Source organism: Antennarius striatus, chromosome 14, assembly GCF_040054535.1.
Source record: "Antennarius striatus isolate MH-2024 chromosome 14, ASM4005453v1, whole genome shotgun sequence".
Lineage (NCBI taxonomy): Eukaryota > Metazoa > Chordata > Actinopteri > Lophiiformes > Antennariidae > Antennarius > Antennarius striatus.
The window spans coordinates 2,381,091-2,396,735 of NC_090789.1; the positions used below are offsets into that span (position 1 = coordinate 2,381,091).

The 15,645-nt window shown below is 48.1% G+C and overlaps 1 protein-coding gene across 1 annotated transcript in view; it reads right to left on the reverse strand.

Annotated features, from left to right (window-relative positions):
• Positions 1–470: 470 nt before the first annotated feature.
• akap9 (A kinase (PRKA) anchor protein 9) overlaps positions 471–15,645 on the reverse strand; it is a 46,946-nt gene continuing 31,771 nt past the window's right edge. Inside the window, exons 25-55 of the mRNA XM_068332243.1 lie at positions 15,122–15,160; positions 14,059–14,291; positions 13,539–13,658; positions 11,241–11,417; positions 10,703–10,807; positions 10,346–10,498; positions 9,791–9,877; positions 8,349–9,377; positions 8,127–8,264; positions 8,009–8,053; positions 7,792–7,932; positions 7,517–7,561; positions 5,950–7,425; positions 5,796–5,853; positions 5,050–5,171; positions 4,767–4,955; positions 4,512–4,679; positions 4,326–4,431; positions 4,050–4,233; positions 3,588–3,738; positions 3,185–3,505; positions 2,860–3,111; positions 2,556–2,776; positions 2,363–2,468; positions 2,098–2,283; positions 1,819–2,022; positions 1,481–1,710; positions 1,307–1,398; positions 1,066–1,213; positions 856–986; positions 471–657 (exon numbers count right to left, since the gene is read on the reverse strand). Of these exons, the coding sequence (XP_068188344.1) occupies positions 614–657; positions 856–986; positions 1,066–1,213; positions 1,307–1,398; positions 1,481–1,710; positions 1,819–2,022; positions 2,098–2,283; positions 2,363–2,468; positions 2,556–2,776; positions 2,860–3,111; positions 3,185–3,505; positions 3,588–3,738; positions 4,050–4,233; positions 4,326–4,431; positions 4,512–4,679; positions 4,767–4,955; positions 5,050–5,171; positions 5,796–5,853; positions 5,950–7,425; positions 7,517–7,561; positions 7,792–7,932; positions 8,009–8,053; positions 8,127–8,264; positions 8,349–9,377; positions 9,791–9,877; positions 10,346–10,498; positions 10,703–10,807; positions 11,241–11,417; positions 13,539–13,658; positions 14,059–14,291; positions 15,122–15,160 (6,701 nt within the window). The 3' untranslated portion in view covers positions 471–613. The remainder of the gene's footprint in view (positions 658–855; positions 987–1,065; positions 1,214–1,306; positions 1,399–1,480; positions 1,711–1,818; positions 2,023–2,097; positions 2,284–2,362; positions 2,469–2,555; positions 2,777–2,859; positions 3,112–3,184; positions 3,506–3,587; positions 3,739–4,049; positions 4,234–4,325; positions 4,432–4,511; positions 4,680–4,766; positions 4,956–5,049; positions 5,172–5,795; positions 5,854–5,949; positions 7,426–7,516; positions 7,562–7,791; positions 7,933–8,008; positions 8,054–8,126; positions 8,265–8,348; positions 9,378–9,790; positions 9,878–10,345; positions 10,499–10,702; positions 10,808–11,240; positions 11,418–13,538; positions 13,659–14,058; positions 14,292–15,121; positions 15,161–15,645) is intronic.

The window sequence follows — 15,645 nt, forward strand, 5'->3', positions numbered from 1 at the left end:
ACATTAAAAACAACTTTATTAAATTATTAAGTTCAGTAGTGCAAACAGTGTAAAGATCGCTTCTTTTTAGCCATCGGTACAAATGAAAAATACACAACTCGTTCAAATAATATCGTCGTCTTTATTCGAGTTTTTGCGAAAATACCCCCCCAAAAAATTCAAAGCTCGTACAACTTTTTACAAAAATACGCTCTCTACAAATATCCTATCGTCGGTCTGTCCTAAGCAAAACACAGTGTAGTGTAGAATATCCAGCAGCAGCAGCCTCCTCAACAATAAACCCACACATCCTCCTCCTGAACGCCCCCCCACCCACCCACCCACACACGACACAAACATAAATTAATCACGAGATCTTAAATTAGCATCAGACAAATAACACATGATTGTAGTTCATCCACGACGGAGAGGCAGATTCAGTTACAAACAGCTGTTGTTTTCAAGTGATGGTGACAAAAAAACAAAAATAGAAGCCTGAAAATGATGTACGCTGATAAAAAGAAGGAAAAAAAATCAGTTTTGGTCCACATGAAGTCCACAGCAGACGGGTAGAAAACAGCAGAGCGCTCACGAGGAAAAGGCAACTCAGTTTCTTCAAGCTTCTGACGGCGTCTTATCTTCTCAAGCCAAAGTGCAATTGAGTGTGTGAAGAAGCACCTGTGGAGGGGGAGACGGGTGGAGAATGACACACTGGGATGCTCGAAAAAGATGAAAACATTCCTAAATAAAAACACTTGTATCTCAATATTTAGAGAATAATTTTGTACTGTTTTTGAAAGTTTTTTTTTTTTGAACCACTAAAAGAATAAAGATCGAACGTTGCGCCGTCTCCACATTTCAATCTGCTGGCGTCACCTGACGTCACGGTGCCCAGCCTCCTCTGCAGCGCCTCCAGTCTGGAGATGTAGTCGGTCAGGGCTCGGTCGGGGTCGTAGCTCTGCAGGTGGGAGCAGGTGAGGGGTCCGTGGTCTCCAGCCACGTGGAACCTGCAGCAAACACACACACACACACCTTTAGTAACTCGACACTTGACAAAACAGGGGTTCTAGGGTTCTGCAGTCGTACCTGTGATGCGAGGAGGACACACCCGATCTGGGCGACTCGTGTCCACTCCTCCCCCTGCTGCTGGAGGCCCCGCCTCCCCCACTTGCACGTTCTCTGTACATCTCCCCGCCTCCTGGTTGAAGGTAAGGCGAGTCTCTCACGTCTGTACCTGAAGAAGAAGAAGAGGAAGAAGTATGAGCGTCGCTTTCAAAACAGTCAATCCTTAAAAAGTCAAAACTGCGTTTTGGATCGTTTTGCTCACCGAACGTCGGTCCCGCTCCGTCCTTGCTGCTGCCGGAGGTCTCGGCGCTCAGCCCCGTCACCCTGTGCCACCGCCGGACGAGGAAACGCATTCTGGAGAGAAAAAGAGGAGGGTTGGTTCTTAAAGAAACGACCTGCCGTCGACCCGACATCAACGGAGAGGAAGGTGTCCGACCTGGAGAGGGCGATGGAGACCCGGACGGCGGAGCGGAAGCGTGTCAGCCCCCGGCGGTATTGCTGGCTGTGGTATTCCACGCTGGACGGCCGGCCCCCCATCCTGCAGAGCAGCGACAGTGTGGCCTCCTCACACTCCTGGAACCCCCCCAGCAGCAGCAGCAGATACTTCTTCTGGTAGATCAGGGCTTTGCGGAAGCTTTCCGATCTCATGAACTTCCCGTACATCTTCTGATGGAGAAGGGAAAAAAACGTCATGAGCCGCTCTCCCCACCGGGGGGCGCCGCTTATCAGACAAAAACTGAACTGAATCGGATTTGGAAGCAAACTTTAGCGGACCTTCAGTGCGGCGTTGCCGGCTCCAGGTCCGGTTATTTCTCTCAGCATGTCGCTCCTGATGTCGGCCCGGAGCCGGGCCACCTGGGCTTGAGACACATGTAGAGCTCTCTCCAGGCGCGTCCTCTCCCTCCCCCACGCCTCCTGCTCCTGGGACAGCAGCGTCCCGCTCGGGGGCTCCTTCGTTACGCCTCTCCTGCTGCTGAACTGCAGCAGAAAATTAAAGACGTTACTTCAGAATGTCTCGGGCTCAACAAGACTGATTTCTCGTGTTGTACTCACGCCTCCGCCCGATCCAATCGCGGCGTTCTGGTAGCGTCGGACCTCCTCCTCCAAGCGGAGGTTGTGGTTCCTCAGATCGTTCTTCTCTTCGGTCAGGCGGCTGACGAAACCCGTCAGCTCGGCGTTCTGCTTCAACAGTCGCTCCGTCAGGGAGTTGGAGGCTCCGGCCGCCGTTAGAGAAACACTCTACAGGAAACAAACGCCCGTTTTTAAGAAGCTCCAAAAATGTCAGAGGAGAATTCGGACTTCTTGACGTGTTCCTGACCTCGGGGGCAGCTGGTAGCCCCGGGGACTGCTGCAGCAGAGCGATGACCTCATCAATACTGGACTGCAACCAGGACAGGTCTTCGCTGTCGACCTCGGCCGTCGACCTTTTAGACCCAACGGACAAAACGACACGATCAGTCCACGATTCTGGAGTCTCTGGGGTTTTCCCATCAGAGCTCTGGTGTCTTTACCTGCCGCTGGTCCTGCTCACCAGGGCGCGGACCTTTGAGGACACCAGGTGAAGATTTTCCAGGATCCGGTCTAATGTACGCCAGGGGCCCTGGTGTGGTCCCCCCACGGGGCCAGTCAGCGAGGCTTCCAGTAGCGGGTACGACGCTTGAACGCTTCCACTCTTCTGCTGGAACACCCAGTCTTTGGTGCGGTCGGTGGAATCGCCGTGCCACGCGGCCTGCTGTTTGGACAATAAGAGCACGGCTTTAATACAGCCTATCAAAATAAAAGCACCAATTTGAGGTAGTTGTAGCGGATACTAACAGCCTGGCCGTCCGTCCGTCTTTCCTCAGACTGGTTCAGCCTCTCCTCCAGCCTCTCCTTCTCCTCCTCCAGCCTCTTCCTCCCGTCCATCTCTCCCTCCAGCTGCTCCTGGGTTTCAGCCAGCCTGTCTTCCAGCCTCCTCAGCTGGACCTGAGCCTCCAGGAGAGCCTCCCGGTCCCGTTTCGAATGCTCTTCCTCTTTCCGTAACACCTCCAACTTCTGGGATGCCACCTGACTGAGGAGGTGCACCACCTGGAGAGGAAGACGAGGATGAACGAGGTTCCGTTTTTGAAGGAGTTTCCAGCCGTGAGACGATCGACCACACCTGCAGGTGTTTGTCGTCCAGCTCCCTCTGCAGTCTTTCCAGCAGACTGGCTTCCTCTTTCGTGTCGCTGTTGGTGGGGCCACCATCTGGGGAGGTAATCATCCTCAGATCCCTCTCTCTCTCCAAGGCGGTGCTCATCTCGGCGCTCTTCCCTTGCTCTGACTCCAGCTGGACCTGGAGCTCCTGGAGGCGCCGGTGGAGGCTGGAGCGCTCCTCCTCGGATCGCTGGGAGAGCTGAGCGGAGGCCTGGCGCTCCTGCTCCAGGGTCTGGGTCAGCTGGGCCACACGGATCTTCTCCTCCTCCAGAGTGAGCTGCAGGTCCTAGAAGGGGAAATCCATCATTTCTTACAGCTTTCAATTATTATCCCGATGCTGGCGTCTGACCTCTGACCTCCAGATTTACCTCGAATTCTTCTCGTTTACTCTCCTCTTCTCTCCCGCTGCGACACTTCTCCTTCTCCACGGCCCACTGGAGATCTCTGCTCCTCTTCCTCTCCTCTGTCAGCTGGTCGCCGAGCGTCTCCACCTCAGCAGCCTTCTGCGACACCTCCGTCCTGTGGGAAGAGAAAAAGCTTCTCAAAATCAGCTGATAGAAAAATATTCAACCAATCCAGTCAGAAAAGACGGCGGTAGATAGAACGTCAGTGTTTACAGGAAGACCACAATACACACCTTTTTGAATCTTTCACAATAAAAGTCTTGTAAAGAACATTTCCATTGAGGTTAGGGCATAATTTGAGTTTTTTCTTTATTTCCTAATGTTCTTTTATCACTATTTTGTTTGGAAATGCAAGAAAAACGTGAAACTGAAGGTATTTTTCTTAAATCTATCAGGTGTGTTTTGGTGATGAACGTCACGTCGGACCTGAGCGTGTCGAGCTCTTTGAGGTGTTTGTGCTGAGCCTTGAGCGTCGTTTCCAGTTCCAGTTTAGTCTGGGATAGTTCACATTTCAGCTCCTCCAGCAGCAGCCTGTCTCCCTGCCCTCCTCCTCCGTCGCTCCGTTCCTTCAGGACATTTTCACTACCTGCTGATGCAGCAGGTCGGGCACCTGAAGGCAACAGAATCATGGATGACGAACACGCCACAGGAGAATGCCTGAAGAACAGAAGGCTTCATGGGATATTTGTCGTGTGGATTCACCCTGATGGATTTGCTCCAGTTGACCTCGGAGGTGACGGATCTCGGACACGAGGCTGGATCTGTCTGCGGCGCAGAGCGAAGCCACCGCCTCTCTGTGCTGGACGTCCTGCATCAGGATCACAAGTAAACCCATCATCCACCATCCGGGAGTGAAGACCAATCCGGTTCCAGTTCCTGATTCCTCACCTGTTCCTCCAGTCTGCGCTCCAGCTGGTTGAGGTGGACGACGGCGTCGCTGGTGTCCAGCTGGTCCAGATGGCTGTAGAGGGCGCTCTTCAGCACGCAGCGCTCGCTCACAAACACCCGCCGCACCGCTTCCAGCAGCTCCACACGCCAGTCCTCACCGCGGGACGTCTGTGGAGAGAGGAAGACAGTCGGCTGAAGACGCAGATGTGACTCACAACCCCGAAATGATGCGTGAAAACGTCCTCCTTCCGTTACCTGCGCCTCCCAGTGCATCTGCATCTGACTGATGAGGCCTTTGAGAGACTCGACCATCGCCAGGAAGTCGTCTCTCTCCTTCATCCAGTCCTGGCGGTTGAACTGACTTCCTGTCTCGCCTTCACCGATCGGCAGCTCTGACAGAGAGAGAACCTGCATGCCCTCCTGGTGCACCTCCCGAAGCAGCGTCTGAACAGGCCAACACCACGTTTCCTTTACTAAAGTCACCAGAAAGTCACAAGCCTCCTAAACTGTCAGCGCTACGACGATGTGGAGGTCCCACCTTAATCCGGTCGGGCAGCGGGTCGTCCGTCTCCCTTCTGGCGCCCTCCGGAGTCGTCCTCAACTCCTGCTGCAAGCTCGGCAGGTCAAACCCAGGACGCTGGCTAAAGTCTGAGCCGCTGTCTGCAAGAGAGACAAACACAGAATGTTTACGTACCGAAAGAATAAAAATTGAAGCATCATTAGTCTACTTTAAGCTTTGGAAAAGGTTGAATGAAATAGTAATCCCTTGTTACTCGCGGTTAATGCGTTCCAGGAACCACACGCAAAAACTAAATTCCGCGATATAGCGACAATTTATTTTATTGTTTACAGTAATTTAAACGTTTATGAACCCTCCCCATGCTGATATTAAACCACCTTCTATCTGTATTACATTTCCCCCCACTCCTATAGACTGTTTAAAGCACTTTTGTGTTTCACGGAAGTCCGAGACTCACGGAACACAGAACGGAGCGCACTTCCGGATGTTGTCAGCCAATCGCATGCGCATACGGTACCATGAGACTGCCTACTAAAAATCTGCGCTGGTGGATCTCGTCAGTAAAAATCAGGCTTCTAATCATGAAATTTGTCGTCATGACGACTGATCCAGTTACGGAACAGAGGATGAACAGAAAGAAAACACTAATAAATGTCAGAGCATCATGGAAAGTCACCGAAGGAGATCGATTGGTACAAAGCTCCGGCAGCCAATGAGTTAAACACTCTCGTGTGATCGTTGTGCATCAGTAGGTTCCGTCTCACCACTCATGTATCCATCTCTGAACTGCGAGGTGGGACGATCTTGTCTCGATGAAATGATCTAGAAAGTTCAGATAAAAACAGACGGATTAATCCAAACAGGATGAAACATTCTCCCCAGTCTGAACAGTTTCCAGTCACCGTTTCCTGGCCTCACCTTGGCAGAGCGCAGCTTGTCGATGACGCTCTTCAGGGCCTTGCACTCGTCCTCCAGCGCCTGCGTGTCCCGGCGGAGACCCTCGCTCTCTGAAATGTGCCGAGCCTCCATGTCCAGGATCTCTGCGGCGTGGAGCTCCTGCATCTGAGCGATCTTGTCCTGGAACTCTCCCACCATCTCCTCCAGCTCGTCTCTGGTCGGAGACTCTCCTTCCGGGCCGAGGTCGGCCGTTGGGGGCGGTTCTGTCTGCGTGGACGAGTGCGTTGCCGTCGGGCGGTGTGGCTCCGAGCCGCTGTTGAGACGAACGCTGTTGGATTTGTTGGACTGGCTGGACGGAGCAGAGCTCTTCCTGGACAGTGATGCTTTATCTTTGACGCTGCTTCCTTTGCTAGCCAGCTGTTTGCTTCCTTTCCTTTTAGGCTGGGTGGTGGAAGAGGAAGAGGAAGATGAGAGGACAGGCTGAGGAGCTGGTGAAGGCGACGGGGCAGGAGAAGGAGGAACGGAATCTGCCCTCTTCATTAAGGCAGTCTGGACGTCCTGGAGATCCTCTTTGAGCTTAGAAATTGAAACGTCGCGGACGCTGACTTCATCCTGGAGGTTCTTGTTCTGCTCCATGGAGCTGTTCAGGTCTTCTTTGATAGAATCCACATGTCCTCTCATCTCCTGGAGCTCTCCTTTGAGTTGAGAAATGGACCCTTCACAGAGCTGGAGGTCCTGCTGGAGTTTCTCATTATGCTCCTTGTAGATTCCAAGTTCTTCTTTGGTCTTCTCCTCATTCTGTCTCATCTCCTGGAGCTCTCCTTGGAGTTCAGAGATGGACTCTTCACGGACATAGAGCTCGTCTCGTAGTTTCTTATTTTCTTTCCTGTAGGTATTGAGTTCTTCTTTGATGGTATCCGCATTCTGTCTCATCTCCTGGAGCTCTCTTTGGAGTTGAGAAATGGACTCCTCACGGAGTTGAAACTTTTCATCAGGCTCTCCATGGAGTTGAGAAATGTTGAGTTCCCGGACAAGTTCTTCTTGTGGTTTCTCTTTGTGCTCCTGTCCCATCTCCTGAAGCCCTCCTTTGACTTGAGAAACCGAACCTTCACGCTGTTGGAGATCCTGTTGAAGCTTTTTGTTTTGCTCCTTGTAGACCTCAAGTTCTTCTTTGGTGACGTCTTCATTCTGCTTCATCTCCCGGAGCTCTTCTTTGAGTTCAGAAACGGAGACCTCGTGGACACGGAGTTCATCCTGGAGCTTCTCATTTTGCTCCCTGTAGCCGTCCAGTTCTTCCTTGATGGCGTCTGCGTTCTGCTTCATCTCCTGGAGCTCTCCTTGGAGTTGGTTAATAGAAACGTCTCTGAGGTGGAGGTCCTGCTGGAGCTGTTCATTAAGCTGCCTGAAGCTGTTCAGTTCTTCTTTGGTGGAAGCTGCATCTTTCCTGACTTTCTGAAGAACCTCTTCAGAGTCGGCTCCATCGTCTTCTGCTTTTACCTTAGAAATTATTTGGAAAAACCCATCAATCATCTAGTCTAAAGAAATAGAAATAACACTTTTTATTCATTTAAAGGTAAAATTAACTTACTTGGAAAAGCTCTGCTTTAAGGTGAGCGATGGACATTTCCCTCTCCTTCAAAAACAAAATGAGGCGTAATTGAAGTGGGAATAAATAATCCGTTATCTCAGTTTGAGAGAAAAATCTAATCTGGATCGATTTGACGGTAACGAAAAGAATGAGAAGACACTTAAGTCTATTTAATCTTATAAACTCAGACTGGAACAGATCTCATCTTCTAATCCAAACACTGACATTAACATAATAACATTTCCCAGAATGCATTCCTGCACGTGTCTCCGTACCTGCAGCAGCTCCTGCAGCTTCTCTAAACGTTCCCTGCAGCTGTTCAGCTCCTCTTTGGTGGCGGCTGCTTCGTTTTGGGCCTCCATTAACTCCTCGTGAAGATCGGACTCTTTGGTCTCATCGCCGCCTCCAGATGACGCCTGAAGTAATAAAGGTCAAACATTAGACAGTAATAAACTTATTAAAATTCTTCTGCTTCAGGTCATCTTCCCTCACCTGCTTCAGTTGGTCCTTCAGTTTCTCTATAGACACAGTTTTTTCCTGGAGAGGTAAGAACACGTTAGTTTCACCACGCGTAGGAAGTGTTCTGAAACTCACAGAGGACGTCACGTACTTTGAGTTCCTCCTGGAGTCTGCTGCAGCTGTCCCTGTAGACGTCCAGCTGCTCTTCAGTGGACGTGACCTCGTCTCTGACCTCCTGCAGCTCCCCACGAACGTCCGACACAACCTGCTGGTCATCAACCGGCGACACCTGATGACAAAGATACAGAATGTTCAGAGCTGTTTCGGTCGTAGTGGCCTCACACAGCTTCTCTGTGTCGTGTATTTCTCCTACCCTGACAGGCGGTGATACCCTCTGGCACGTCCTGGCCTTCATCTGACTCAGCAGATCCATGAGCACCGACAGCCTCTTCTCGTACTCCAGCACCTCTTCCTCCGAGCTGGAGAGCAGCTGCTTCTGGAGCTCCTGGTCTTTCTGGATCCCACTCAGCCCCACCTCCAGCTCCCGAAGCCTGTCGGTCAGATGGACCACCTTCCCCCTGGGAACTGGTCTCACCTGACCAATCCCACTGAAGTCCATTGGAGGAATACCAAAGTCATGAAAGTCATAAGCGCCTGGCTCCACGTTTGTCTCCTTGCGTCGTTGCCGGTCCTCGTTTTCCTTGTGTATTTGTGAATGCTGCTGCTGGAAGGCCTCCAACGTGGCCTGGCTGACGAGAACGGCGGCGACTTTTTCCGTCAGATTTTTCTCCAGATTGGAAACCTTCTGCTGAAGACCTTCGGATTTGCTTTGCGTTTGCTCGGCAAGGAGCCGACAGCGTTTCAACTCGCGTTCCTTCTCGTCCACCAGGTCCTCCAGCTCCCGGATGCGGACGTCCAGCTCTTCCACTCTAGAGGTGGCGCTTTGCTCCAAAGCTTGTATCTGCGCCCGCATGACGACAACGCCTGCCGTTTTCTCTCTGAGAGCTTCTTCGAGCTCCGCCTTTGAAGTCTGCAGTTTTTCTGTTTCAGCGAAAGCTTCTGTCCTCTGTTTCATCTGCAGATGCGTCTCCAGCAGTTTAGCGTGCTCTGCTTTCAGCGTATCAAGTTCTTTGGTGACCAGGTCCATTTTCTGCTTCATTTCATCGTTTTCCTTTTTACTCTGTCCCCATTCGCAGCCGTCGTTCTCGGGTTTGGCGTCTTCGTACTCTTCCGACGCCTGCTTCCGCTCAATATTAGCGAGTTCCTGCTGAAGTCGGTCTATGACTGCGTTCAGCTGGTCGAGCTCGTCTTCGTTATTCCTCCTCAGGCGCTCCTGCTCGCTCCTCAGGCACTGCACCTGGGATTCCAGGTCTTTTATCAGCTCATCCCTGCCATCCATTTCCTAAACAGAAACACACGGACGTTATTACACCAGAAAAATATCACATTCAAATCGTGCACAGCTTCCCCGTTAGATAAACCTCTGAGTCCCTTCTGTTCTTTTTCTTTTGGCTCAAGATAAGTTAGGTTTCATATCAGTTAATAAAAAATTTGATGTTAATCTGTTTTGGCAATTCGGAGAGACTCAGAGATTATCTTAAACCACCGTGAGCAAACAAAACCTCACAACAGACGATGGTGCCGTGGAGTAATTTACCAAATTAAAACAGTCAACAACAAAAAAAACACCCAATAAAACAAAAGAAGTGTGAATGGATTCATAAAACACACACTGATGCACGACCACGCAGTTATGCAAATACGAAATAGAATTTTATTTTTTTTTCCTGATTTCGTATCAGCATATTTTGTTACCTTGTTATCAGAGGGTTTTTCCTTGTGTTGGAGTTTAGTGATCTGTTCATTAAGATGTGCTATTTCCCTGTCCTTCTCCTCCATCACCTTCAAAAAGTCAGAGATTATAAAGTGATGCCGATTAAAAAAAAATAAAAGTCCAGCCTCTATTGGAAAACTGAAAATACACTCAAAATAATCCAGCAGAGGAAGTTAGATTTACTAGATGAATGATGCGCCAAAAAAAATTCTAAAATGTGCAAATTTACCTATAAAATTATCTTAAAAAGCATCTGACCTTCTGTTTTTGCAGATTGTGGGTAGAAATGCCATATGCTATACATACATTTCAGTGGCACAAGCCTCGCACACACAGTATTTCTATGTAAACTAATAACAATAATTATTATCATTTGTCTTTTTTGCAGTTTCAGTAAAAACGCCTGAAAAGAAAACGTAAGTGGACTCTTTCTGTTTAGCACAACAACATGGAGTAGAAAACAAAAACTATCTGAACGATATTTCCTACATTTAACTTTAAAGGAGGACATTGTTCTCATGGAAACAGCTGTTCACCTGGAGGATGGTGTCCCGGTCTTCTAGGTTTTCCTGCTGGCTGCTGATCTCCTTCCTCTGGATCTCCAGCTGCATGTGGAGCTGCTGCATCTCTTCGCTCTTGTTCTCCAGCTCGTCTTTGAACTGCTCCAGCTGCTCCTCCAGGTTGCTGATCTGAGGCAGAAGAACATGGAAGAAATAAGAGAGGAGACACGGCAAAGGTATCCAGCTCCCTGGAAATCTGACTGTTAGCCTGTGCACTGACACCAAAACACAACAGGCAGCATACCATTTATAAATTAACGAATCAAAACAAGGTTTTGAGCTAGTGTTTATTACTTTTCCCACCCATGTTTTGAAGAACAAGCAGCTCAGTACCTCCTTCTCCTTTCGCTCCAGAGCCTCTCTCTCCGTCTGTAGCTGAGACTCCAGTGTGGAGTGTTTGGCCTCTGTGACGGATACATGCTGCTTCTTCTGTTCAACCTGCAACACAAACAACAAACAACAACTTATTCAGCATAACTGCTTAAAAGATGCGAGCGATAAAACACATTTTTGGTGATAAAACACATTTTTTGAGCTAAAAAAAAGAGCACAATCCGTATCGTAGCTTAAACCTTTTACAGGAGCAGAGGCAGAGCGTTTCCACTGCTTCCTGTTGGCGCACCACTGCCCCCCACCAACACTTGGGGGGCAATCCTGACAGTTTCCAGCCATAACTCAGTGTCACCACCAGCAGTAAACTGCCAGTCTGCTAAAGTAAACCCGCCCACACATTGTTCTCCTTCTCTGCACGTCCCTCCCTCCTCAGACTCCTCTGTTAGCGGTCACCTTATCTACATACTCTCACATACACACTCTGCTGTTCATAGCTATTGTTCACTCTGCCGGTCTCCCCTCCCCTCCCCATCCTCACCTTCTCCAGGGATTCAGCGCTGGCCAGCAGGGCCTGCTCCAGCTCGCGGATGCGGCTCTCCAGCTTGTCAATCTCGTCGTCGCGCTCTCCCAAGTCGCGACGCAGCTGCTCCGAGCTGAGCAGCAGCTCACTGCACCAATCCGCCTTCTCCTTCAGCTGCGAGGTCAGCTGGTCCACCTGGCGGTGAGCAAGAGAGAGAGGACAAGAGGAAAAGAAAGAGAGCGCAAGGATCGTTTAATGAGATTCGCGCTCAGCCGCCACTCGCTACGGTAGAGCAGATACATGTACAGCTAGCCAGAAGGTCAGCTGATCCACCTGAAAAAGGACTGGGGGGGGGAGTGAGAGTAATAAGAGGGGTGCAGGGACACTGGGGAGATTTCATTCGGGGTGACAAATCACAGAGCAGGACATTAACTGGTTGGACCGCTGGCGAGTAAGTGATCCATCTGTGGGACGGCAAAATATTTCAATGATGGGAAGGAGGGAGGGATGGGATCAAATGTTCACACAACGTGTTTTCTTATCCAAACACAACGTGACTGTAGTAAGGCAGATGAAATACACCCCCTCATGGGCAATCCTTCATTAAATATTAATGTGACTGGAGTGTGGGATGGACTCTTCATGGAGTAGTTCAGCACTGAATCTTCTCTTTATATTGGTCTGTTTTTTTTCAGGCAGCGTGTCCAAGTGGCACCAGACAGAGCCTTTCAGAACTAATGTGAAGGAGAAACAATAGGAATAGGAAGCAGACGTCTTCTTTCATTTGATTTTGGTGTGGAGGTTTTTTTTCCCGCTGGGGCATGTAAGGAAAAGACGAGAGGAATTGAAAATTTGAGAGGGTTCAAACAGGAGAAACAAGGAGAGTAATTGTTATGGGACAGAGAAGGACTTCTAAAATGCACTAAATGTTAATTAAAGGGGAGTTTCTATATGGAGCTAGAAGCAATACCTTAAAGGTTACGCCGTCCACCTGTAACAGCAATGGGAGAGAGAAGGCAGAGGCAAAAAGGATCAACAGATGAAGAGTTGAAGGGGAAGATGGGGTGGGGAGAAAAAGCATTTAAATCTGAAAAATGTGACTCTGGAAATTAGAAGAACATTAGAGGGTATCTTTGCGGTTTCAGTTTGTGAGTGATGCAAAAGAAATGAGGTGTAACCACAACAGAGCGTCGATCAAATGGATCCTAGATGGGGCTGAAATGAATTGACGACGATCTCTGAGCAGTTAAAACACAAACCAGCAGCAGCATTAAAATCATCTTCCTCTGTTAGAATAAGTGACTCATCTGGTCTTATAATAATCAGATTAAGATGCTTTCCTGGATAATGACTTGGTGATGTGCAATGAGTCACTGGATCTGGACTTGACAACATCATTAGCACTTCAAATTATGATTCTGGTCAACGTGATATTTCTCCTTGCCCAGAGTGAAAGGCAGACTCCATTATGAAGGAATGAAAAACGACAATCGCTTATAAAATCCTTGAGCTTCAAGAGCTCTAAATGAACTGGAATAACCATCCTAAATTCTCTGGATACAACGGAAACGTAGACGATGACAACCGGACGTAGGTGCGTCATGACGGCCGTGGCCTGTCTTCAAATATTAACAGGGTAGTTTAAAATTCAGTCATGACTTAATTACCCCCACACCAATGAAAGGTCGGCTGTTTCCTTGTTGCCATGACGTTTCTCCCCCGTCCATGCACTGCTGAGCTTCTGCGCATGTAAGCAAATGTTTTTAGCTTCAAGGCAGTGATGAATCCAGCTTACAAAAGCAGGGTAAATTATGTCTTCCAATCAGATCTCTGGGTTACATCAAACAGCTTTCGCTGTTATTTTGTTTGTTTTTTGTAAAAAACTGACTGAGTAATCATTTTTTGGCTGGCATTTGCGTTCATTTTGAGCAGGGGAAGTGGGAGTGATAATTCTCTGTGGTTTTTTTGTCGCTACGAGCAACGCCTTTCACGCCGTCACTCCTCTGTTGATGTGAAAATATAATTTGATCTCAGCCTGTGAAGTGATAGCAATTAGCACTTAGCAACTCCAACCATTCGTTTTTGCACCAGGGCAGCGATCAACAGAAGCAAATCCGATCCCGTTCTCACGCCTTCACCTGTGTGACGCCACACCTCTTTGTCATTAACTCCGAGGCAGCACAGGTAACTCTACCGCCTCCATTGTCGTGTTGTGTGACTTTCAGCTCAGTATTTATATCCACAACAGTGTTATGTTCAGAAAATAACCATTAACGCCGGCCCCTCTGGCACCGGACTGAGCTTTTCTATTGTTACCTCTCGGCTTCTCTCCTCCGAGCCAGTTTGCTGCTTCTGTGGAGTCTTCAGCTGGCGTTCCAATTTCTGGATCTCCTGCTGGAAACAATCTCTCTCGTGTTCTCGGTCCACAGCTTGTTCCTGGTCACCGAGATCACAACAAAAATAGAAAAATGCAAATCATTAAGATTAGTGGAGTGAAAGAGAGGGACTCGGCATTAAAATGCATGCAGTAAGATGATTGGATGGACAAATGAAGTCATTAGGTTGGCTTTTATACAGACCAAAACTGTCATGTGACTAAATTTTGGATTTTAAAAGAATTAAGTGGAACTTTCACATGCAGCATCACAACAAAAAAAGAAACCTTGAAAAAATGAGTTCTAAAAAATGAAAAGTACAAGTATCCACTAGAAATATTTGACACCTACTTATTTTACCATAAATATTGTGCAATTTGAAGTCATCCTTTCCTATGATTTCATTAATTTTAATCATTTTTGAAATGGAGAAAAACAAAACCATCTTTGTCTTGGCTTACATCGAGGAACTTCCTGTTCTTCTCCAGCTGTTTCTCCAGAGCTTGGACCTGCTGCTGGAGATCTCCGCTCTCCGTCCTCTGGGTCTGCTCCAGCTCCATCACTCTGCTGACCTGCTCCTCTAGCTCAGCCTCCAGGAGGCTCACCTGCTTCAGTAGGTCGGAGCTCTCCTTCTCAGCCTGACGCTGCACCTCCACCTTCTCTTTCATTAGTTTCTCTGTCTCCTCCAGCAGGTCTGCAGAATACAGTTCAGTCAGGAGAAAGATCGTCATCACTTCCTGTCGACTGACAACCTCAAGTTAATCATTCAAGTTTTATTTAACAGACAAACAAGATGCTGAGATGAATCTGCTGAAGAGTCTGGCTGCCATCGTATTAAATTTAAAGCAAAATTAAGCTTTTTCTATCTGAAAGACTCCATTTTAACTTTTATCTTTTGTTTATGGCTTCAGACTATTCCAGCACCTCAGTCAGCTTCCAATCACAAAGCCCCGTTACCAAAAATAATTTCCCATTCAGGATGCATCTTCGCTTTTCCACCTCCACCAGTTCACCCAGGATCAAACCCCACAGGATTAGTGCAAAGGTAACAGGGTGCGAGTGTGCAAATGAAAGAACAGACACATGGACAGCCCAGAAAGTGCAGTAACCAATGGCCGATAAGCATCAACAGGCAGGGGGATGTGGGATTCCTGAACAACCAATCATCTCACGCACTCCAAGAAAGTTCTTAAGCAGAGCAGCGACAGATTTGAGAAATAACATAGATGATGATGAAATTTAGGAAATCGTGATACGTAAGTGCCCAAATACAACTTAAACTTCTTCATGCTAAAATGAGTGCTAACAAAAGACAGGAAATGACAACAACAACAAAAAAGTCAAAATGAAAAGCTGAAGCGGATGGTTAGTGAATGAGTTTGTGAGCCCATAGCAAGCAAGCTCCAATCTTTATTTGGTGAGTTGCAGGATTGGGGTTATAGAGATTCACCATCACTCAGCTATAGTAGACATTTGTAAGAACATAGAGTAGATATGACTGAGCCATGCTCAAAGAGGACACACCTGCTTCAGGTGCTGCAACCATTGCAGCTTCAACTAGGCCTACAGGAGGATAAGAAAGCACAGGAATGTAACATGCTCTTGTTTTTTGTCATGATCAGGAGAAGAAAAGAACCAAGTGTGAGGATGGAATCCAAAAGTTTATTCCGTCTGTGTCGTCGCTTAAGGCTGCAGAGGAAGGTGCTGGGAAAAGGAAAGATTTCTGGAAAAGCCTGTTTGGTATTTTTAACCCTGAGATGTGACACTCACCCATTTCATCAGACAATGAACTCATGGGAACCTTTGCGATAATACAGGATTCATAATGTAAGATTAACAAAAACACTTTTTAGAAATGCATATAAGCCCCATGATTGGACTCTTGGTCCTTTTTCTTTCTTCCACTGGTATTCCTTTCACCGACAGCAGCATAGATGTAAATCTAGGTGTTACATATTGTCCACAAAAGCTGATAACTGTTATATGACATGCAGCTGACTCTAGGTTAATGATTTACCCCAAATCTACCTGTCTGGTGTAATTCAAGG